The sequence below is a fragment of the Molossus molossus genome, unplaced genomic scaffold (genome assembly GCF_014108415.1).
Source record: "Molossus molossus isolate mMolMol1 unplaced genomic scaffold, mMolMol1.p scaffold_m16_p_3, whole genome shotgun sequence".
Lineage (NCBI taxonomy): Eukaryota > Metazoa > Chordata > Mammalia > Chiroptera > Molossidae > Molossus > Molossus molossus.
The window spans coordinates 40,529,557-40,554,102 of NW_023425366.1; the positions used below are offsets into that span (position 1 = coordinate 40,529,557).

Consider the following 24,546-nt stretch of genomic DNA (forward strand, 5'->3'; position numbering starts at 1 on the left):
AAATTCTTGTGGTTTTCTTTTTTATTCTTTCCATGCTGGAGTAGTAATGATTTTCTTTATAATTTTAAATAAAAATAAATAAATTGCTGCTGACCAATTTTATGAGATGTAATTGGATTTCTTTAAGTTGGGGGATGGGATAATGGTGTTTAGGAAAATTGTATTGATTTTATTGGTGATGTACCCTCTAGGACACCAAGCCACTGTTGATTGCCTCTGATTTTATTATGTCTTTAGGCATGCCAGATTTTATTCTCAAATATATATTATGACCATGATAAAATACTATATTCATTTGCTAAGTGTATGATGTTGCTATGGTAATAAGGAATTAGGCATTTTTATATATTTTTTCAGATATATATGTGTTCATTATGTTCAAATATACTTAATTTCCTTCTCAGATATCACATTCTGGTGTCACTGTGATGCATTTCTTTACCAGTATTTCAAAACATGAGTAAATGGATGTGTCATCCAGAACAGGGTTTTTCAATTTATGTGATACATTAATGGATTGTGAAATCAATTTAGTGGGTTATAAGTATTTTTTCTTTTTAATGAAGTAGAAAAAATATGGAATAGAAAATACCAGCATACAAAGCCTTACTAAGAGTAAGTACTATTTCCTGAAATTGTTTCATATCACACTTATACATACATTTGTGTACCAAGTTGTGGAGTAAAATGTATTTCTTGCTATGATGGTTAATTTTTGTGTCAACTTGGCTAGGTCACAGTACTTTGGTCAAAAACACTAGTCTAGATTTTGCTGTGAAAGTATTTATTGTTTGTTTGGTTTTTGTTTATTCGTTTGTTTGTTTTTTGGATGAAATTAACATTTAAATCAATAGGCTTTGAGTAAACTAGATTACCCTCCATAACATACATAGACCTAATCCAATCAGTTGAAGGCATTAAGAGAAAAAAGACTGACATCCCCCGAGGAAGTGGGCATTCTGCCTGCCTGTAGACTACTTTTGGACTTGATATGCAACATCACCTCTTCCCTAGGTTTCCAGTCTGCCAGTCTACCATCAAGATTTGCATTTACTGGCCTCCACAATTATGTGAATTAATTCCTTAAAATCAATCAATCTCCCTTCATACCCTATACATATTCATATACATACACACACAGAGACATGTATATAGTATTGAGCACCTTTTATGTACTAGGCATTGTTCTAGGCTTCTGGTGAAAATGTACATTTGGCATAATCCACAGGGCTCTTTGTAATAGAAATAGAGAATATGGCATAGTGAAAGACTAAAACAACCCAAATGTCTATTTGTTAATAAGCCATGATATGGCCGTGCATTGGAAGGTGTCTGCTCACCACACTCTCCACAACTGGGAAGCAATTGAGAAACTGATCAGACTATCCCCTTGTCTGCCATGGCAAGTTTGGGTTTTGTTCTAAGGCCCCATTTAAACATTTTTAATGGGAAGTAGCAAGAAAGGTCAGTGTGAACATTAGATCATAGAGTACCAAGAAACCTATCAGGAGGCTATTGTAGTCTAGGCAAGAAATGGAAATAGTTGGCAATGGAGATGGAAAGAACTGCACGATTCAAGATACATTTTGGAGGAAGAATTAATAAAATTTAGCGCTAAGTGAATGTAGAAGGTAAGGGGAAAATAGGAATAGTTTTAGTAAGTGTACACAGTTGTGTAAGGGAGGCTGATCTAACTTGCTGATGGCTGAAGCAATGCTTCCCACTGTGGGGACATGCCAGTAGCCTCTTCCTCCTCCCTAGATCCAACCCACTGGTGTGCATTTTATATGTCAAAGAGGCTACTTTGAGAGTGTGATAGTTAACTTGCAGGACTTCCAGTTAGCTGGATGGCCCCTCTCAATGTATATGCAGTGGGGTATCACCTTGAAGCTTGTCTGTATCTTAGCATGTGAAGAAAGGGAATAGGGCAAGGGCCGATTGAAACAAGGCAAAGCTGCCAGGGGTCAGGGGAACACTGTAGTCAGGCAACACTATAGTAAGCTCAGCTGTATGTTGAGTCCAGTGTGGGACTTGCTGGAAACTGTGCAAGTGTAATGAGTGGTGGAAAGAACAAAGTGGAGGCAGAAACTTTCATTTCAAGGGTAGGTTAATTGTGTGACCAGTGATCTTGGACATATTTAATTTAGAATGTCTATTAGATATCCAAATGGACACATCAATTAGATAGTTGGATATATGATTCTGGAGGTTGGAGATTGGTCACGCCTGAAATTTGAGATTCTTTAGCGTATATAGACAGCATTTAAACGATTACTTAGGGATAAAGTATAGAAAAAGAAGAAGACCTTGAATCGAGTCCTGAAGTACTTCAATATTCAGATCTTTGGCTGAGAAGATGGAACTAAGAGTTTGATATAAGATATTTGGATATTGCCCTGGCCAGTTTGGTTCAACAGTTAGAGTGTAGGCCCACAGTCCAGGTTCGGTTCCTGCTAAGGGCATGTACCTCAGTTGCAGTTTGTTCCAGACCCCGGTTGGGGTCGTGTGGGTGGCAGCCAGTCGATATGTCTCTCTCATGCCAATGTTTCTCTCTCTCTTCTTCCCTTTCTCCCTCCTGCTCTATCTGAAGATAAATGCAAAAAAATGTCCTCAGGTGAGGATAAAAAAAATAAAAAATTTAAAAGATATTTGGATATTTTACAGCTGTCTCAAATCCAGTATGTCTAAAATGAAACTCTTCTTTTTCTTCATTTCCCACCATGGTCAATGACATTATCCCTCATCACTCATTAGAAACTTGGGGATTGTCCTGATCTTGTTCACTTCCACATACTTGGTGACAAAGACTTCCTTTTTAGTATCTTAACAATCTGTATTTTCTTCTACAGCTCCCTACCATTGCCTTTGTCCTGCCCTAATGATTTCTCACTTGCATTTCTGCAGTATCTTAACTGACTTCTCTATTCCAGTCTTGCCTTCTTCCAGTCCAATTTCTACAGATGTCAGAGTCACTTTGCTTTTACATGGTATAAACATGTATGTCTTCTGGTATGGTTGCCAGATTTCTCAAATAAAAATACAGGGCACCTGCCCGGCTTGTGTGGCTCAGTGGTTGAGTGATGACCCATGCACGAAGAGGTCACTGGTTTGATTCCCAGTCAGAGCACATGCCCAGGTTGTGAGCCTAATCCCCAGTGGGGGGCATGCAGGAGGTGGCCAATCAATGTTCTCATAGATGTTTCTGTCTCTCCCTCTCTCTTCTTATCTCTCTCTAAAAAAAAAATTGTTAAATTTAGCTTTTAAACAAACAATGAATAATTATAAATGTAAATATGTCCTATGTAATATTTAGGACATACTTATACTATAAAATTATTTGTTGTTTATCTAAAATTCAAGTTAAATATTCTACTCTTTCATCTGGAAACCTACTCTTGCTTCAGATTCAAAATATTTCTCCATGGCTTTCAAGATAAAATCGGAATGTCCTAACATTGCATGTCGTGTGAACCACTGCCAGTGTCCTGATTCTGCTGTGATGATTTACTCTTCCATATTTGTGAACGTGTACTTTACCTCTTCCCAGAATGCCCCTGATCTTCTCGATTCTCTGGTTAATTCCTGTTGTTAAGACTCAGGCATCACCTTCTCTAGGAAGTCATTCCTAACTCCCTTGTCCCCACCCTGTGGACAATAATAGGAACACCAGCTTTCCTTCTGCTCATGTCATTCTTTGCTTAATATCACAGAACTTATCATATAGTAATTTAATTAATATTTTTATCTATCTCTCTTCCCTATATTGTGAGTTCTTTAAGGACAAGGTAAAAATTATATCTTTTAACTCTGTATCCTTGGCACATAGTGGGCTCTCGATATATGAAGGAACCAATGAATGAGCGAGTGAGAAAAGAGGCAAGAACCCACACGCATTAGTCACATAATTGGCCATTGGTGCTTACCCAGCTCTTCCCTACCTTGACTCCTGGATGAGTCTGTGTTGCAGCAAGCCACCACCTTTGCCTGTTCTCCCCTCCACTCCCAAGGAAGATCCATAAGAGTAAGAGCCAGATTTTGTCCTCTGTATCCCCAGGGCTTTGAATTGTAGGCGCTTGGGATATATTTATTTAGTAAAAGAAAGAATGAAAAATGCATGAATGAATGAGTGTATCTTGCAGGACAATCTTCGGCCACCATATTTTTTATTCTCTAGAGCAGACTCTATAAAGCTGGAGCTGCAGCTTCTCTAACTCTGTCTCACCTCTTCTTGCCCAACTCCTCTACTTCCCTTCCTTAACCTAGGAGAGAACTGTTTTCTTCCTACAGCAGCTGTCACATAACAGCTCAATAAATGTTAGCAATTGTTTGCAGATGGAACCTCCTCCTTCCTCCAGGGCTCCAGCTACTCTGCCACTTATTTCCTACTCAGGAGCCTAAACCTGGAAAGCCATGGGGCCTGACATTGCTTCCTCTCCCAGGGATTATGGTCTTGACCTTCTCACACAAGGGAGTAGTTTTCTTTGTCTCCCACCAAAGCAATTCAATTAAGTAGGACTAAAGTTAAGTGACTCTAATTATTTTTTTTATTGATGTTTAATGGCTAAATTTCTTTTTCAGTTAAATAATTTTATCTTTATGCTCAAAGATCTTTTTTCATATATATTGAAGTTCATTTATACTATTAAAGGAAATACCACCAACAAAACTATTAATGATTTAAGCTCTGTGATTAGTTCAGTTTAGTGACATTTTGAGATTTAATAATTAATCTGGCTCAAGTTCAAAGAGAGAAAACTCAGTGCCAGAAATTCTTAGCCAGCAAGGAATATAAACAAACCTTACAATTGTCTTCTCAAATAAGAAGGATAATTGAGATCAACTTCTTGTAATTAGAAGTGTTTCGAAAAAAATGCAGGGGAAAAGTTCAAGAAAGCATGTCAAAACAATAAAACCCAGTCTAATTTTCATTATTGTAACTGATCAAAGTCAGTTTGCAGTATATTTGAATGTAAATAAATTAAATGTGACATTGATTTGGCAGAGGCATACTAGTAATGGCAAGAACACAAACCAGGAGCAGCTTCTGCTAAAGTAGAACTTGCTTGGTTGTTGTTTCATTCTAATAGATTTCTTAGCAACCCAGTGCTATCAGACTAATCTATCATTTATTTACCCTTTTGGTATCTATTCCCATCCAGGCAAGATTAAATTCATTTTTGAGCCCTGGCCGGTTTGGCTCAGCGGTTAGAGCGTCGGCCTGCGGTACAGAGAGACCCGGGTTCGGTTCCCGCTAAGGGCACGTACCTCGGTTGCAGTTTGTCCCTGGCCCTGGTTGGTCGTGCGGGTGGCAGCCACTCGATGTGTCCCTTCACGTCGATGTTTCTCTCTCCCTCTCCCTTCCTCTCTCTCCTTCCCACTCTATCTGTACAAAAAATGGAAAAGTAGCCTCGGGTGAGGGTAAAAAAAAAAAAAATTCATTTTTGATTACTAATCTATCAGGCATTACCTTGAGTCTGAACACAGAGTACCTTTTGGTGACCTGTGTACCTCCCCCCATTTTTTTCTCTTCTTTCTTTCATATATTGGAAAAGGGTGATCTTATACCTCATTATTTTATCCTGGCAGTTCAACTTGTAGAACTAAAAAATGTAGTTTAATTAAACAGTTTGGTAGTATTTTCAAGCTTAAGCATTCTATTGCATTTGCTGGGCCTGAATTGTTTCTTGGTATTTCACAACATTGACACTGTAAAAAGAATATTCAGTTTAGAACATTTGAAACAGTCGTTCCCAAAATTTCCATTGTAATTATATTGATTGTGGGGCGGGAGGTGTATGGCATATTCTGGGAGGCTACTTTCTGGATGAGAACATTTTACAGTAACTGACATCTACGGTTTGGGGACCTGAAACACCCTTCATGTCAAATTTTCACATAATCTGTTACCTTTTTGTAGTCTTCAAAAATGTTTTTTTTTTTTAAATTGACTCAAAGTCAATGTACTCATATAAAAATATTTGATATTCATTAAAACAAAATTAGTATTTGTATGTATAGTTTAAATTATAGAAAGAAATTAATGGAGCTATCAAAGTCAAATATATTATATTACATATTATAGCACATACCTAGAAATAGTTGAAAAATGTATGCATTAGGAAGAATATATTTAGTAATATAAATATTTTAGAAAGTTGATCTATTTACAAAACCAAAAATGTGCATTTTGAAAAGTATATTTCTAGAACCAGTTTATTAAAGATATATTAAGCTTTTGCCACAAATTATTGCTGATTTATAATTTTAAATTAAAACTTTTTAAAAACTCAGGCTCCTGTTTTTGTATGTAATATAACTTGATCACTATGAAACGGCCATGATTTTGTTTCCATGGAAGACTAACAAACATCCAGCGTCATGGACAATGTTGTCATTATCCATAAGACCAAGTCCTAAGTCTTTGCTTGCTCCTGAATATAGTAAACTTTCTAACAATGAAGTACTGTTGAACTTACTTTCAACTGTATTTAGATTTTATCTTGAAATGTGTTTTATACTTACGTTTGAACATAGTTATATATGGCATACTTTTATTCACAAGTACTTGAAGCCAAATGGAGACCATGTATAAATACTAAAGAGAAATGTGGAGCCAGAACATCAGCGAAGAAATGGATTATGATATGTACATATATATTTTTTCTGTCTTTTTTCCTAGCTGGATTCATAGCATTTTTAAAACTAACTTTATTATTCCCTGAGAAAGAATTGATTGTTTATTAGCTCTTTTTCATTCTAGATATAATTGTCAAATAATTTTGAAGTCTATTATGGAATTTTAACATAAATATAACACCATCAGCATCATATATATGTATAGAGATAATATTACTGAAGTACTCCTTGATAGAAGAATTCTCAATTGACTAGGTTGAGACTTGAAAGAGAGATATAGGGTTAGGAAATTCAGGTCTTGAATCATATTATTAAACCATTATTTGTTTTTATTTATACATACATATGGCACAAACATATATAAGCACACTAAATTAAAAAACACTAGTGACATTTTAAATATCTTAAATTAGTAATAACAGTACACTTATTATTTGTATTTACAGTTTATTATTCACTAGGTATATGTGTAATATCAGATGATATTTCTAAAATGTATTATATGTGTGCTTAGAGCTGCATCCAAATGTTCAATTTTACTTAATAGTATAGACCCAGAGTTGTTCACTCCCACACCTCTGGTCCAAATATGGCCCCAGAGATGCAGAATGGCTGGGATACACTAGACAGAAAAATCTTTGGGTAACTTTTTAACTCAATTATATTTCTCAGCCTTTCTCTTTTCCCAACACTCATTGAGTAAACTAAATTTCTTCCAGTCAGTATAACTTCATCAAGGAACTCTTGGGTCAGCACTCTCTCTTCTTAGATCCTAGAGTGCAGTTCAAGGTTCAGGTTTACATTGCCTCAGTTCCCTTTATCTCCCCCAAGGCGTCATCACAGAGACCTTGGTCCTAGTCTGCCATTTTTTTACCTCTTTTTTGTAGTTCTGTTACTAATACATTCCACAGCTATAACTATATATTAAAGCTGATTTTTTTTTTTTAACCATCCTGGAAAATTTGTGTATACTAGAATTTCACATAAGAAAATGTATGATTAGAGTGGGACTATATTGTGCCTAAGGTCTATGCATGAGCTGTAAGTCAACATATTAGTAGACTGCATTTTCAAGCTTTGTTTTTGTCTGTATTTTATTAATTTTTTTTCTTTATTAATTTGAGAGAGAGAGAGGAAGGGAGAGGGAGAGAGAGATAGAAACATCGATGAGAGGTTAGAGAGAACATCGATTGGCCACCTCCTGCATGTTCCCCACTGGGGATCAGGCCCACAACCTGGGCATGTGCCCTGACCGGGAGTCAAACCGGCAACCTCTTGGTGCATGGGTTGACGCTCAACCACAGAGCCACACCAGCTGGGCTGTATTTTATTAATTAAAAAAACAAAAACAAAAAAAACTTTAAAAGCCTTTTATCATTACCACACTTAGCAATTTACAGCATTGAATACATCAACAGTACAGTTAGCAGTAGGAATGTTAAGCAGGGCTCTTAGCAAAGAATTGGCATTGGAAAGGACTTGAGCTACAACCTTTTGTATGCTTGAGTTCACATCATTGAATTATTAGTACACAATAAATAATCATTACCTTGACTATTATACAAAAACAAGAGTGAGTTTGTTAAAGGCATCCAGAGCTTTTCTTTCTTTTTTTTTTAATGCAATCCTTCACAAACAATGCTAATTTATAATCTGACATAAAAACAAAACAAAAAAAACAACAACTGTGAATTCAAATACTTAATACATAATACTTTAACAAATGAATATTTGTTTTCCCAATATCAAGGTTCCTTAAACAACTCAAGCATAAGCAAATTTGCTCCAACTGAACATTCCAACTGTCTGTTAGAAGGAGAGAAGTTGTCACAGAACAATAATCATTCATAGAGGATATATTTAAGGAAAAGTTTAAAATAACAGATTTGATACAGCTCATGCTTTCTCTGTTGTCATTATGGTTACTTTCTCTTCTTCCCTGAGATTAATATTCTTCAACACTTCATTCCACTCTTTGATGTGACCTTCTTAGAATGGGGTTGAGCTCATGCATGACTTTCTAATTGTCAACTCCACTGCACTCAGCTTCAGATGGAGAAGTTTCATTGTTGACATACTGCTTCAAGTCCCAGGCCAGGGAAGCCAGGACAATGGTGTAAGACATGGAAGGCTTGGTGGGCAGATGCTCTTTGTTGGATGGGAATAAGGAGGGAATGAGCATTGTCTTGCCTCCCAGATAGTTGTTTTTAATTTGAGGGCTGCATATGATCACTACAGTCCTCTTGCCTTTCAGGCTGCACTTCTCCTCAACTTAGTGGTAACTGATATCTTTACAAAGCTTGAAAAGACCTGTTGGTGGGGGTACAATCATAATAAGCTTCAAAAACCGTAGTAGTAGTTTCAGTAAACAGTATGATGATGTTTCTCATGTGCTGAAGGATTTTAGAGTGGATGGACATAAAGTTATAGGGAGGGCATTAAGTACCTAGCAGAATGTCCAAAATCTAGCATTTTCCTCTGCAATTAAGTGCTTTATTCTGATCATTTCTGGCACTGTTCTTTCCTTTAAGTAGATTCGAATTTGTGTCATATCATTTTCCTTCAGCCTAAAGTACTTCCTTTAATGTTTCTTGTAGAAGAGGCTAGCTTGTGACAAATTCAACCTTTATTTGTCTCAAAATATTATGATGCCTTTGTTTTTTTAGGGATATTTTCACTGGATATAGGATTCAAAGTTGAAAGTTTTTCTTTTCTTTTAGCACATTAATTCTATTGTTTTATACCTTGCATTGTTTCTGATGAGAACTCTAGTATTTATTTATTTATCTACTTATTTATTTACTTATTTTTATTTATTTTTAAAATTCTCACCTGAGAATATGTTACCATTGATTTTAGAGACAGAGGAGAGGATAGTAAGAGAGAGATACATTGATTGGTTGCCTCCCATACACACCTGACTGGGAATCAAACCTGCAACCTTTTGGTGTATGGGACAATGCTCCAACTAACTGAGCCTCAGGCAGTATTTTTTACCTTAGTCTGTTGTATAAATATGTCTTTTTTCAGTAGCTGATTTTAACATTTTCTATTTATCAATTGATTTTGAAGTGCTTTGGCTTTGTATTTATCCTACTTGGAGTGTTTTTTGTTTGTGGTTTTTAGTCCCTTGGATATGTAGACTTATATATTTATCTACTTGGAATATCTTCAGTCATCATTTTCTGTCTTCCCTCTCCTTTCTCTTAAGTGACTCCAATTACATGTATGTTGGACTTCATGATATTGTCCTACAGCTCACTAAGACTCTAGTTCACTTTTTAAACTTTTTCTCTCTCTTACTTCAATTTGAATGGTTTCTATGGCCTTGTTTTTATATCCATTGTTCTTCTGTGGTGTCTAGTCTGCTGTTAAGCATATGCATTACATTTTTTTTATATATTTCACATGTTGTATTTTTAACCTCTAGAAGTTCCATTTGGTTTTTAAATATAGTTTCTATTTCTTTTTTTATGTTCATTTTTCTTTTAGGCCTTTGAACATATTTCTAGTAGTTGTGATAAAGTCCTTTTCTGTTAATTCCATCATTTCTGTCATGTTAGGTTCTTTTTCTATTGACTGGTTTTAGATCACACTTTTCTTCTTCATTTCTTGATTGAATGATGAAAAATGAAATAGTATATGGTTTACTGTCTGGATTTTGTTGACTTCCTTTAAAAAATGTTGAGTTTTGTTTGGGAGTACATTATTTTAGATGTGAATCAGTGCAAACTTTTGGAGACTTATTTTTAACTTCTGTTAGAGTAGATCTAGAGCAGTGCTGTCTAAAAGGGGTTTTTGCAATGATGGAAATATTTTATATCTGCACTTTCTGATATGGTAGCCACTAGTCACATTTGGCTACTAAACACTTGAAATGTGTCTGTTGCAACTGAGGGACTGGATTATTTTATTTTAATTAATTTAAATAACAATGTGTCACTGGTAGCTACTGTATTAAATAATGCAAGTCTAGAGTTACCTCTAGTTACATGCCAGTTTATCCTTACTCCTAAAGAGAGATCTTTCAGAAGTTTTATATGAATGCCCGGACTTGTTCAGTGAGAAATCTCTAGCTAATTAGAACTTGAATGTCTCCAAGTCTCATGCAAACTCCAGAAGTTGTTCAGTTTACAACTTTAGATAGTTATTCTTTAGCCAGGAATTGACCTTCCTGGCCCTCTAGAGTCTCCTTCTACTGACATACAGCTTAATGTCCAGTTCAGTACTCAAGTGGACCCCTATGCTGATTTCTAGTACTTTCTCTGCCCCCCAAATTTCAGCTTCCTCAGTCTCCTTAATGATCTCTCTCTCTTTAGTTTAATGAGATATCCAACTTCTGCTTGGGTTCCTCAACTCTCTGCAGCAGTGCATAATATGCTACAACACAGAAAGCTGAGGTGATACAGGGCTTATCTCATTTGTTTTCCTTAGATATCATAGTATTGCACTGCTTGTTGTTTACTATCTGAAAAGTGTATTATTTTTTGTTCAGTTTTCTAGTTTATGGCAGAGGACTAGTCTGGCACCAATTACTCTGTCTTTTTCTCAAGCCTGTAGATTATATCTTACTAACACTTTTTATCTCAATCCACTGGTAATGGTTGCCTTCTTTGTTGGAGGCTGTCACATTAAAACATTGGAGACTTTTCATCCTAGAAAATTATGAATATTGATGTGGGGATTCTGCTATTTACAAAATTTTCACTATAAATAGTTACTCAATGTATGTCATAAACTAGTGGGTTAAAAATGTTAAGTACTTAAAGTATAAGTATTGAAACTATATTTGTACCCTGAGATGAGAAAGAGGAGTGGATAAAAGTTTTGGTATGTTTATTTTTTAATGGACTGAAATAAACAATCATAATTAAAAATCCACCTGTAGCGTACCTGGTATGGCTCAGCGGTTGAGTGTCGACCCATGCACCAAGAGGTTGCTGGTTTGACTCCCAGTCAGGGAACATGCCCAGGTTGTGGGCCAAATCCCCAGTGAGGGGCATGCAGGAGGTGGCCAGTCGATGTTCTCTCATTGATGTTTCTATCTCTCTCTCTCTTTCTCCCTTCCTCTCTCTCTAAAATCAATAAAGAAAAAATAAAATAAAGTAAAAATCCACCTGTACCCTTTTTGTTGTACAATCCCTGTTCAACAGCCAGTTCTTTCCTAATCCCTAAAGTAGCCCATTGAACAAGACAGTATTGTTATGTCCATTTACACGTGAGAAAACTGAGACACAAAGGTTAAGCAACATTGACAGGGTCACCCATCTAGAAAATGACCAAAGTGGGATTTGTATGCAGAGAGCATTGCTTCAAGCCCACGTTCTTAACCACTTTTAAGAAACTTCTGGAAGACCTAACAAAGTGAACAGTATACACATAAGTATTAAGATGTAAATATTTATACATGTACTGTCACTTCTCACTTTCTGATGAAGAAACTGAAACTGAAAAAAGTTAAGTGACTTCCTTAGTGTCACAGCTAGTAAGACGTAGATTTGGAATTGAAAACTATATTTGTTTGTGTCAAGGAACTGTCTATGTGAATGATCATCACAGTGCTGTTTTTCAAAATGAAAAGTGAAATACTGGAAACAGTGAGATATTCATTAGATAAATCACGTTACAGTGCAAGTAATAAAATTCCACACACCCATATATATATATTTTTAATGCTAAAGAATATTAATTGACAGGAAGAAAAGCACTATGTAAAAGTATAAATACTTATTCTAATATATAAATATTTATGTAAAGGAAGACCCACTTACTCTTGGTTTATCCCTATACAAACACTGAAAGATACTGTTTTTGCTGATAAATATATTGAGACTTAAGGTGATACTTTTCCAGGGAAATATAAGGAAAATTCATGCTTTGTGGCAGTGTCTACTGTAAAATAGGCTTTCTTACAAAATGACTTGTTTATCTATAAGTCTACAAATTTCTATTTTTCTACCTAACTACTTTCATTTTTTCTATTCCAAATATTTACAGAACTAGATTTCCTTCATAAATGATTTATGTTCTGTTTAATTTTCCTGGAAGTTGTTAGCAAGTGGTCTGATAACAATTAGTTTTGTTTAAAAAGACAAAAATGAAAATTCTTTTCTAGGAAAAATTATAGTCTCCATGTTTTTCAACCCTGAAATCTTTACTCCATCTTCATATGTTAAATTAATTAACATATTCTGATTGGCTTTCCATTTGCCTAAGTAGTTGTTTTAAGAAACTGACTGGGCAGAGTAATGGTGAGTAAAGAGAAATTATGTGAAGGCAAGAAAAAAGAACAGCACTCTGCATCTATTTCCTTTTATGCAGAAGGCAGGCTTGCACCAGCTGTAAGACTGCAGCAGTAGAACTGAAGTAAATAAAGTAGGCATCATCAGCTTCAGGCCATGTGACTGATCCTCATACAAAAACCTGCATTGGGTTACTAGTGCTATTCAACTCAGTCCTGAACCTTTCAGTCTGCTCAAGAGAAAGAACTTCCATGAAGACACAGCAGTTCACAGAGGATCTTGAAGAGTATGGAGATATGGGAAAGTATTTTCTTCTACTACTTCTGCTTCTGCTTCTGCTTCTGCTTCCACTTCTAATTCTTCTTCTTCTCCTTCTTCTTCTCCTTCTCCTTCTCCTTCTCCTTCTCCTTCTCCTTCTCCTTCTTCTTCTACTTCTTCTACTTCTTCTACTTCTTCTACTTCTTCTACTTCTACTTCTACTTCTACTTCTATTTCTTCTACTTCTTCTACTTCTACTTCTACTACTTCTATTTCTACTTCTTCTTCTACTTCTTCTACTTCTACTTCTACTTCTTCTACTTCTACTTCTTCTTCTACTTCTTCTTCTACTTCTACTTCTACTTCTTCTTCTACTTCTTCTACTTCTTCTTCTACTTCTACTTCTACTTCTTCTTCTTCTACTTCTACTTCTACTACTTCTACTTCTACTTCTACTTCTACTTCTACTTCTACTTCTACTACTACTTCTTTTTCTACTTCTACTTCTACTTCTTCTACTTCTACTTCTTTTTCTACTTCTACTTCTACTTCTACTTATACTTATACTTCTTATACTTCTTATACTTCTTCTACTGTCACCTCACCTGAGAATTCTACAGGGTATATGAGAGGCAAAGACTACTCTCACCCTCACTCAAAGCAACTGCCCCTAAACTCAGTCTCTGGGTTATTAAACTACTTGTAGAGAATTGGTCTATTTTGTGGAAATTACAAGAATATTTATATTCTTCCCCTCACATGTTTGCTTTGGGGGCTGGGGTTTCATTAGATGGGACTTCTTTGTGTCTAAAGCTAAAAGTCTGTAACACTGTAACTCCCCAAAACTTTTTTTCCCTTCAAGTACAAACCATTATTATTATTATTATTTTTAATCCTCACCCGAGGACATTTTTCCATTTTTTGTTCAGATAGACTGGGAGGGAGAGAGAGGAAGAGAGAGAGAGAGAAACATCGATGTGAAAGGGACACATCAAGTGGCTGCCACCCGCACAACCAACCAGGGCCAGGGACAAACTGCAACTGAGGTATGCGCCCTTAGCGGGAACCGAACCCAGGTCTCTCTGGACCACAGGCCAACGCTCTAACCACTGAGCAAAACTGGCCAGGGCACAAACCATTATTTAAAATGTGATTTTAGCCCTGGCCGGTTTGGCTCAGCGGTTAGAGCGTTGGCCTGCGGTCCAGAGAGACAGGGTTTGGTTCCTGCTAAGGGTACATACCTCGGTTGCAGTTTGTCCCTGGCCCTGGTTGGTCGTGTGGGTGGCAGCCACTCGATGTGTCCCTTTCATGTCAATATTTCTATCTTCCTCTCTCTGTTCCTCTCTCTCCCTCCCACTCTACCTCAACAAAAAATGGAAAAATGGCCTTGGATGAAAAAAAAAATGTGATTTAAATATTGGTGTTTAGACTTCCGGTCAAGATGGCAGTGTAGGTAAACACAGTATCACCTCCTCCCACGACCACGTCAAAATTACAACTAAACTACAGCACAACCATCCTTCAGAACCACCTGAAATCAAGTCCTACAGCTACGAAATTAAAGAAGCAGCCACAACGAGACTGGTAGGAGGGGTGGAGGTGCAGACTGGCTGGTCTCACATCCACGTGTGGTGGATATAAATCAGGAGGAATACCTCGGCTGTGAAGGTCCTCCCTGAGGAGTGAGGGGTCCCCATCCCACACCAGGTATCCAGCTCAGGGTTCCATTGCCAAGAAGAGAAGTCCCCTTAACTTCTGGCTGTAAAAACTAGCGGGAACTGAGGCTCAGGGAGGCTGAAGCTTCTGGAGCCCCAGGAAGCTCCTCTTAAAGGGCCCCCACTTGGACTTGCTTCCTCTAAACTCGGAGGGGAGGCAGCTTGAAAGACACCAGAGACATACAGGGAAGAACTGGGCTGTTTGGCCTTGGGGCGAGGGGTGGAGAGGCGGCTTTCTCCTGGACAGATGTGCTGGTGGTGGCCTTTGTTTCTTTGGTGAGCCCTTCCTTGTGGCAGCAGACAGCACTATAGCTGGGACTCCAGCAACCTGGCTCACACTGTTGTCCCCACCCTGGTCATTCCCTGAGGCCCTGCCCCACCCAACCTTCAGGCCCACCCAAGCTATTTCCAGTGGCTTTATCATAGGGTTGCCTGTCTTGGCTCCTGCTTCAGAGTTTCCTAAAATCTTTCAAATGAGCAGCATCTGGTCTCAGTGAGCCCCATACCTCTCATTAGGTGGCCCCAGGCCTGGCACTAGAAGCAACCAGCCTTGGTTCACAACCTGGCTTCTCCTGGGCACCTCCAAGCTCAGCACAAGAAGCAGATTGACAGATCACTTTGCAGCTTATGCTGGGTGGCCCTGGATAGAACACAGGCAGTGGATGACCTTACCCCAGAGCCAACACACCCAGTGGACAGCTTCAGACCACATCGAAACACCACTACCCAACCACCTCCACAAGTGACACACTCAATGAGTGGACTCAGTGGGTACCAGAGCCCTGATAAAATAAGTCTTGCTCTGTGTGGTGGGCCTCTACACTGCTGATCCTCCAAGGTAGTCAGAGGTCAGTGGGCACAGCCAGCCTTGCAGCTGATTAGCCTGAATAAATCCCTACCACTGATGTGCCAATAGCAATCAAGACTCAATTATAACAAAAGGGTATACAGTCCACACTAGGGGTGAACCTCAAGAGCCCAGCTGGGGTGATCAGGAAGGCTGTGCCACTGGACACCTACAATAATAGGCCACCCTATGAAGCCTAAGCGACATAGCAACTCTACCTAATACGTAGAAACAATCACAGGAAAGCAGCCTAAATGAGGAGACAAAGAAACATGTCCCAAATGAAAGAAAAGATCAAAACTCCGGGAAGAAAACTAAACAAAATGGAGATAAGCAATCAATCAGATGCAGAGTTCAAAACACTTGTTATAAGGTTGCTCAAGGAATTTAGTGAGACATTTAAAGAACCTAGGGAGGCCTTGAAGGAACTTAAAGAGAACTCCAAGGAACTTAGTGAGACCATCAACAACATAAAAAAGGACCAGTCAGAAATGAAGGATGCCCTAATTGAAATAAAGAATAATTTACAGGGAATCAATAGTAGAGTAGAAAAAGCCAAGAAGCAAATCATCAATTTGGAATATAAGGAAGCAAAAAACACCCAATCAGAATAGCAAAAAGAAAAACAGAATCCACCCAGCTGGTGTGGTTCAGTGGTTGAGTGTTGACTCATGCACCAAGAGGTCGCCAGTTTGATTCCCGGTCAGGGCACATGCCCAGGTTGTGTGCCCAGTCCCCAAAGCGGGGGGCATACAGGAGGCAGCCGATCGATGTTCTCTTTCATCAGTTTCTATCTCTCTCTCCCTCTCCCTTCCTCTTTCCCTAAAAATCAATAAAAAAAAATTTTTTTAAAGAAAAAAGAATCCAAAAAATGAAGATAGTGTAATGATCCTCTGTGACAACTTCAAGTGTGCCAACATTTGCATGATAGGAGTGCCAGAAGGAGAAGAGAGAGCAAGAAATTGAAAACCTATTTGAAAAAATAATGACAGAAAACTTCCCTAACTTGATGAAGGAAACAGACATACAAGTCCAGGAAGCACAGAGAGTCCCAAACAAGATGAACCCAAAGAGGTCCACACCAAGACACATCATCATCAAAATGCCAAAGGTTTAGGACAAAAAGAGAATCTTAAAAGCAGCAAGAGAAAAGCAGTTTGTTACCTACCAAGGAGCTTCCAAAAGACTGTCAGCTGATTTCTCAAAAGAAACTTTGCAGGCCAGAAAGGAGTGGCAAGAGATATTCAAGGTGAAGAAAAGCAACGACCTACAACCAATATTACTCTATCTTGCAAAACTATCATTTAGTATTGATGGACATATCAACAGTTTACCGTCATCATCACCTAACCAGTATTTTTTTTTTTCCTTTATTGATTTTTGAAAGAGAGGAAGGGAGAGGGAGAGAGAGATAGAAACATCAATGAGAGAGAACATCAATTGGCTACCTCCTGCATACCCCCACTGGGGTCTGGCCCACAACCTGGGCATGTGTCCTGATCGGGAATCAAACTGGCAACCTCTTGGGGCATGGGTCGATGCTCAACCACTGAGCCACACCGGCCGGACAAACCAGTATTATATGAAATGTTGAAGGAGAAGAACAAAAATATGAACAATAAAATGGCAATTAATACATCTCCATCAACAATTGAATCTATAAACCAAATGAACAAGCAGAATAGAAACAGACTCAGATATAGAGAACTTTTTGTTGCTTGCCAGATGGGCAGGGGCTGGAGGGATGGGTGAAAAAGATTAAGGAATTAAGAAGTACAGATTCGTTGTTAGACAGATGAACCTCAAAGGGTCGAGGGAGGGAGAGCGAGATGAGATAAACCAAAGAACTTCTATGCATATATGCATAACCAACAGACACTGACAGGAGAGGGGCAGGATTGGGGATGAGGGGGTCAATGGGGGGAAAAAGGGGACACATCTATAATACATTCAACAATAAAGATAAGTTTAAAAAATAAATAAATATTGGTGTTTACGTTTTTAAAGGACTTATTATTTGAAATTCACTTTATTAACCAAGATTGTATCATACATTTATATACCTAGATGTTGCTGTTAAGTGTCATATTTTAAAGTGTTAAAATAAAAAATTAACTTGGGAGTACTTGGTGTTGTCAAATGGTAGTTACAGTAACAAGATTTTTTTTTTTCATATTATAAAAGTTCTTTTTAAAATCAGAAAATACCATAACAAAAAGAACATTATAAATTTCACCCATTTAGAAATAATCACTGTCAAGATAGAAGAGGATGAAGTAATCAACACAAAGATGTGATGATCATATTGCATCAGTTTTTGAGATGCACATCTTTTCAAATTTTACCATTTCTCAAACCAGGTATGAAGGAGTATAATTGCCTATTTTAGTGGTACAAATAACAGTGGTGCTTCTTAAATTTGATGGCCTCGTATTCAGTGAAATACAGTAATAGATTCCTTGTAATATATGGTATAGATCCATACAGACAGAATAGCTAATCTGAGAGACAGGCTGCATTGCACAAATTGCTTGCACTGATTTGCAATTTCCAGTTGCAAAGTGTCTCCCTGGAACTGATGTGTAGGGCATTCTAAACTGATTCCGTTCCTCCTCTTCACTGCCATACCACTCCAGAGCAGAAAGGGAAGAAGGTGGGGCTTGGTTCTGGCAGGACAGAGGATGGCCTTAGCATTCATGCTTTAACTCCCACAGAGGAGACTAGTAGGGGCATCATTCTGGGGCCATCATACCTTCACTTCTGTAAAAAGTATGATCACTGATGATTAGTTTTGAAGCAGAATATAGCTGTTAAGCTTAGAAAATGTTTGCTAGTGACTGTTGTGGTCTTGTGTAATATTTCATGCTAAGTAAGTTTGTCTCACTTATTGGGTAGTAAATGTTTCTGTTGTGGTCCTTCACGTCTTTTATAGTATGTGAGGACAGAGCTGTTTAATTCAAATTAAACTGGTATATAGTCAGATAGCTTTTTCAGACTTATCTTGCACATATGTATGTATTATTTGAATGCAAAGCAAGTATTTATGTACGTACTTTATTTTTTACTATTTTTTCATAAAATCTATAGGTTGGGTTTTCTTCTAACTATAACTTTAAATTTCTTCTATTTGTATATTCCTACAGGAAATACTAAAGAATGAAAAATATAGAGAAGAAATTAAAATAAAAAGCAAAGACTTCTATGAAAAACTCCCTAGTAAAGAAAGCACTGAACTCTTGACTCCACCAGTTGAAACTCAGATTAAAGGGCATGCTTCTGCTCCATACTTCGGAAAGGATGAACCCACAGTGGCTCCCACCAGCACTGGTAAAACCTTTCAACCAGGATCCTGGATGCCACAAGACAGCAAGAAGCACAATGAATGAATGCACTGTGGTAAAACATTTCATTTATATATATGTATGTGACTATTTTAATAAAAATAAAAAATTACTTTGTGATTTTGACTGTACAGTTCTCTGTTCCATGAAGCTTAAGAACTCATTTTCAGTATGCATAAGAAATGTGAGGTATGAATTATAGAAACCTAACTTCTTTTAGACTAAATCCTTCATTTGATTTAGTCATCATTCTGTTTATGAATGTGCTGTTTTTCCCTCCTTGGGTTGCTTCCATAAGAAGTATCATGTAGCTGTAAATGCCAAGATTTTGGATCCTTATCATTTCAGAACCCCCAAGATATATCTTGGTAGAAATGATAAGGATAGTGAGGCTCTCCTAAATGATCAAATATAAAAGAAAAAAATGAGAAGACGGCTATTTCTAAAGAGGCATTCTATACAATGTTAAGGGCTAATCAAGAACATAAAATTAAATAAAACATTTTTAGGCCAAGAAAATTTATTTGATAAGCGGGGAAAAGAAACCATAACAGTCTTGATGAATAGATGGGACAAAAGCTAGCTTATGGATTGAGGCTGGAGTTGAAGACAGGAATTAGGACTAATAGAAGCAGACAATCCATCACAAAAATCTGAACAGTAAACAGAAATAGTATAATAACTAGTATTCCATGAAATTAAAGATTACTTTGAGAAAATGGAAACTAGGGGAGGGTTTTAAGAGAGCAGTTCCATTGATAGTGGGGATTCCAGTGGCTTGTATATTGAAGAAAAATGTAGACAGATGACCACATTAATTTTATACAAAAATATTTTTGAAGGGTCATATATTTTTCTGAAGTATACAACCAAGTTTTGTTGCTAATTAGACTTTTGATGCAGAGGTCTTTTCACAGTGTTTGGCATTATAATAGGCACTCCATAATTATGTACTGAATAAATGTAAACATTTTAACACCCTGAATAATGTAAGGAAATACTTGGTTAAGTGTTAACAATCAACTAAAAACATAGGTTAAGATTTTTACTTAATAGATAGTAAAAATTTTTATTGCTTAATAAACTACAGAAAAATACTTTATGAAATATTATACTAAAACAAGTAAACAAATGTAATCACTATAACAAACTTACTGAATGACAAAGCCACTAAGTGGTAATACTAATATTCCAGCAGCTCTGTTACCATCAGGTTAATCATTCTGTCTCTTTATATCATTACAAAGTAACAGTACAAACAGTACATTTTACCACAGAAGCAAAAAAGGAGCTAGCCACTAGGCAATTTAAAATTTGTAGTATAATTGATTGTAAATTAAGATTAAGATGTTCTTGAATCCTGGATTATGGGAAAATTGTAAATTTCTAACATGCTAGAATATTTCTATTGTGAAATTCATATTAGCTTACTGTATTCTGTACACATATTTTATGTTTGCCATATATATGGCCTGTGTATAGACATCTTAACATATGACAGAGTTTACATTGATTTTAATTTTTATAGTTTTCATTTAAAATGTTTTACATAAGCAGCAAACAAACAAACAAAAAATCAAGCCAAGTCCTTGTGGGAAAATACCTTATGTTAAAGAAAGATGGTACTGGCCCACTATCATTAGTAGAGTATGCACTTTCAAAGGGATTTTGACGGATACAGAAGTTTGTAGTAACCCATCCATACTCCTTTCCTCAAGGCTGGCATTTTTAGGATGAGTGGTTATGCTGTTCGGTAGGATCAGAACAGAGTTAAATGTCCTATAAAAACTGAACTGTAATGTTGGCCTAATTAACGATCTTTTCATTATACTTGGCTTTTAGGCCAGGCACATGCAAAGCAGAATTAAAGCATTAAATAACATATTAACTTGTTCACAATATTTCATATTTTAAACAGTCATATTTGGGGCATTTATAATTTTTTAAATGAAATGTTTTTTATCTTTTCAAGACAGACTTCAAACCTATGCAGTATTTAATTTCAAAAAATGTTCATTTTATTTATTTTTATATTTTTTAATTGATTTCTTAAAGAGAGGAGAGATAGAAACATTGATGTGAGGGAGAAACATCGAGTGGCTGCCTCCTGCACATCCCCTACTGGGGACTGAGCCAGCAACCCAGGCATGTGTCCTGACCAAGAATCAAACCAGGACCTCAGTCCATGGGACAGTGCTCAATCCACTGAGCCACACCGGCCCAGCAAAAGATGTTCATTTTAAACTGATTAAAGAGTATCATACATACATTAAGTACTTTCTCAAAGTTAAATCCTTCCTGATTTCTTATGCCTCTACAATATATGCATATAGTAAATATTTAATCAATAATGGGCTTATTACATTATATAAACTGCTCCAGAATAGAAAATGTGTTGGCTGTTGGGTTTAATCATATAAATCTGGCCTAAATCAACAAAAATGGAATAGTTTTTCCTCATATCTGTTACCCACTTCTATTCCTACATTTACTAATAGATTTGTCATTTATTTATAAAATTTTTATTTCCTAATTTAATCAGCCTTGAACCAGTACCATTTTATTTTCTTAATGCTGTCTCATTAACCATACTATTTACATGAAACCTGAATTTATTTAGCTAAGGCTCTTTCAAACTGTATTTGTATTCTTTGGAAAATAAAACAGAGGTAAGGAGAGTCTATGATAGTCACATTAAGTTAAAAGACTCTAAGATATCTTGTAGAAATGAATCCTGAGTTTTCTGTTATGTTTTCAAAACTTTTGGTATTTGAACATGGGATCCCTTTTAATGTTTGAGAAATATAGAATTTGTCCTTATATATTTATACCAGATATGACATCAATCAATTGCAAACACAAAAGCAATCATTCCTAAATAAGAATCAAACTTTCTCTAAGTGAAAACCACATAAGGTGTCAAGTGTCCCTTTGCTACTTTTCCCTTACTTCATCTATAAGGAAAGAAAGAATGGGTGAGGAGCTGTTAATTATAATTTATTCAACACTGGGTTTCCAGCTTATAGCTTCCTAAGCTTATTTCCAGTTTGTTCACTGTAATTTCAAGAAATAAAAAGTTTAAAATGCCCTTGCATATCTGATACAGTAATAATACCATGCTGAAGTAAGTTTGTCACATGGACACTATTGATCAAATTCTGCTGACACAAACTTTTGGTGGTGGTGGGGTGGGAGGGTGTTGTTAAATGTTTGCTACAGGCAGCCTATTTTGTTCCCCAAAAGGATAACCGATTATATTACTTCTCAGAACAATATAAATAGACAATTTTTAAAAGAATTCTAGATAATAGTAAATGTGCTTCTTTCAACAATAGTACTATTTGTTTCAAGGAGAAAAGAATGATTTTTCTGAAGAATCCTAAATCTCACAGTAGTCTCTATCTTGAATTCCCACCCCTATACATACTCTCACACACACACAAAGATACAGACACAAATATTGTAAAACCTGTTGACCTCATATGTATAAAAAGACTCCATAAATGTTGGGAAAAACTCAAGAAACAACAAATGGCATATGCCAAACAAATATAAATTGGCATGTGTTATGACTTTAAAAGAAATTATAGAAAAAAATATTTCAAATAAATACCTTTAAATTATCACAACAGAACCAATAAAACATTAGTAGTTAACTGAGGATTAAGAGGAATATATCATTTGCTGTAGTTCTTTTGCTCTAATGTGGCCATAAGCAAGATATATGTATATAAACTCCTGTGAACAGCTTGTTGGCAGAAACCCAAAAGCATTTTAGATATATCTTAAGTTTGTTTTTCTGAAATTGGCCTCTGCAGACCCATGAGGGTCAGTAGTTAATACCTAAGCATTTTGTTAAAATTTTGTTTTAATTTCAATAATACAAAAAGCGTATCCTAGATCACCTGAATTACTAGCTCATAACTAAACAGTGAATTATTTCAGTACCTAGGGTTGCAATGTGTTGATTACAATGGCATCAAGTAGGAACTGACAACCTAAATTAGTAGTATTGTTCATACCAGTCCATAAACATTTTAGGGCCCTTAGGTTCTAATTTGACAAACATTACCCTCGACTTTTACAAGTATGCTTAGCCATAAATGAAATTCATAACCCTTTTAAAAGTCTAACTTCCATAACATGTGTTAACTTGAATTATTTAATTACCCCCCCAAAAACCCAAAAACTCCTTATAAAAAAAAGTATCAAATTTATTTCAATATCTACTTTCATTTTTAAATTAAAGCTGTTTGACAATTTCTGTAATTTAAAATTCATTACCAGAGATGAGGAAAATAATAAGCTATTAAATTGACAGTGAGTAAAACTATTGAACCATGCATTTATAAAAGCCTCGTTTCATAGTAAAAACTTCCAATTATACTTAACTGAAGGAAATATCCTTTAGCTTTAGCTTTGTATTTCTAATTACAACATTCTCATTTTGACATAATTTATCTTTTTCACCCAATTAATACTATAACGAACAAAAATTTTCCAAATTGTTAAGCCTTTCTCTACCACTTATGAAATGACTCTTTAAGAGTTCCTTAAAATAAATTTGAAATTTTAATTTTCAACATGAACTTGTTTGATCAAAAATTATAGGACATCACTACCACAAGTTAAAACAAAGAAGGGAATAAAAATTAAAAGTAGCCATCTATATAATCAGCAAATTATCAGATAAGACATTTTAACTACTTCACATTTTTTCTTAGCACAAGTAAAAATAAACTGATTCCAAAGTACTACAAGTTTTGGCATTTTTAATGCAAGCTTTAAATCATAGTGTTCTCTATTCAACAAGTCACCTCTAAGTAAATGGCAGTGTTCATAAGTACAAAAATTGTTAGTAGGTGGCATTTTATATAGTCAAGATAAGAGAATTTTTTTATAAAATTTGATTTTTAAAAAGGCAGAATGTCTGATAATTACCAGTGTCTCAAAGGCTAAAATGAGAAAAATGCAGAAAATTGAAGTGCTCATCAATAGTATTTTGCTTTGAGAAAGCCAGAAATGACTCTAAGAAATAAGCAATAATGATAAATGATTTAATTAATATACTATTATCTCTTTTTTAAGCCAAAGCACACTTTTCACCTCAAGACAGTTCTCATAGTTACATTCTTAGTTTCCTTTGTCCAGAACAGGACCACTTTATGGGCCAGAATTTGAAGAGTTCATAACCTAAAGGCATTTTTCTCCACAGGATGTTTTAAGCTGTGAAATGGCAAATGACTAAGTCAGTTATAAAGAATTTATAGCATAATAAATGCCAATTTACAATAACTGTCAATAGACTTCAGTACTGAAGCCTAAAAGTTACTACAGTAGAGGTCAGACTAACATAATTCCTCCATATGCTCAAGCTTTGTTGACTAAATATTGTCATAAATCCAGAAAAGAAACCTTAGGCAGTGGTTCTCAACCTTCATGATGCCGCAACCCCTTAATACAGTTCCTCATGTTGTGGTGACCCCTAACCATAAAATTATTTTTGT

The 24,546-nt window shown here is 36.1% G+C and overlaps 1 protein-coding gene across 1 annotated transcript in view; it reads left to right on the forward strand.

Annotated features, from left to right (window-relative positions):
* The window catches only part of NDUFAF2 (NADH:ubiquinone oxidoreductase complex assembly factor 2), a 155,732-nt gene extending 136,615 nt beyond the window's left edge, over positions 1–19,117 (forward strand). The window contains exon 4 of the mRNA XM_036280482.1: positions 18,842–19,117. Coding sequence (XP_036136375.1) covers positions 18,842–19,084 — 243 coding nt within the window. The 3' untranslated portion in view covers positions 19,085–19,117. The remainder of the gene's footprint in view (positions 1–18,841) is intronic.
* The last annotated feature ends 5,429 nt before the right edge of the window (positions 19,118–24,546 follow it).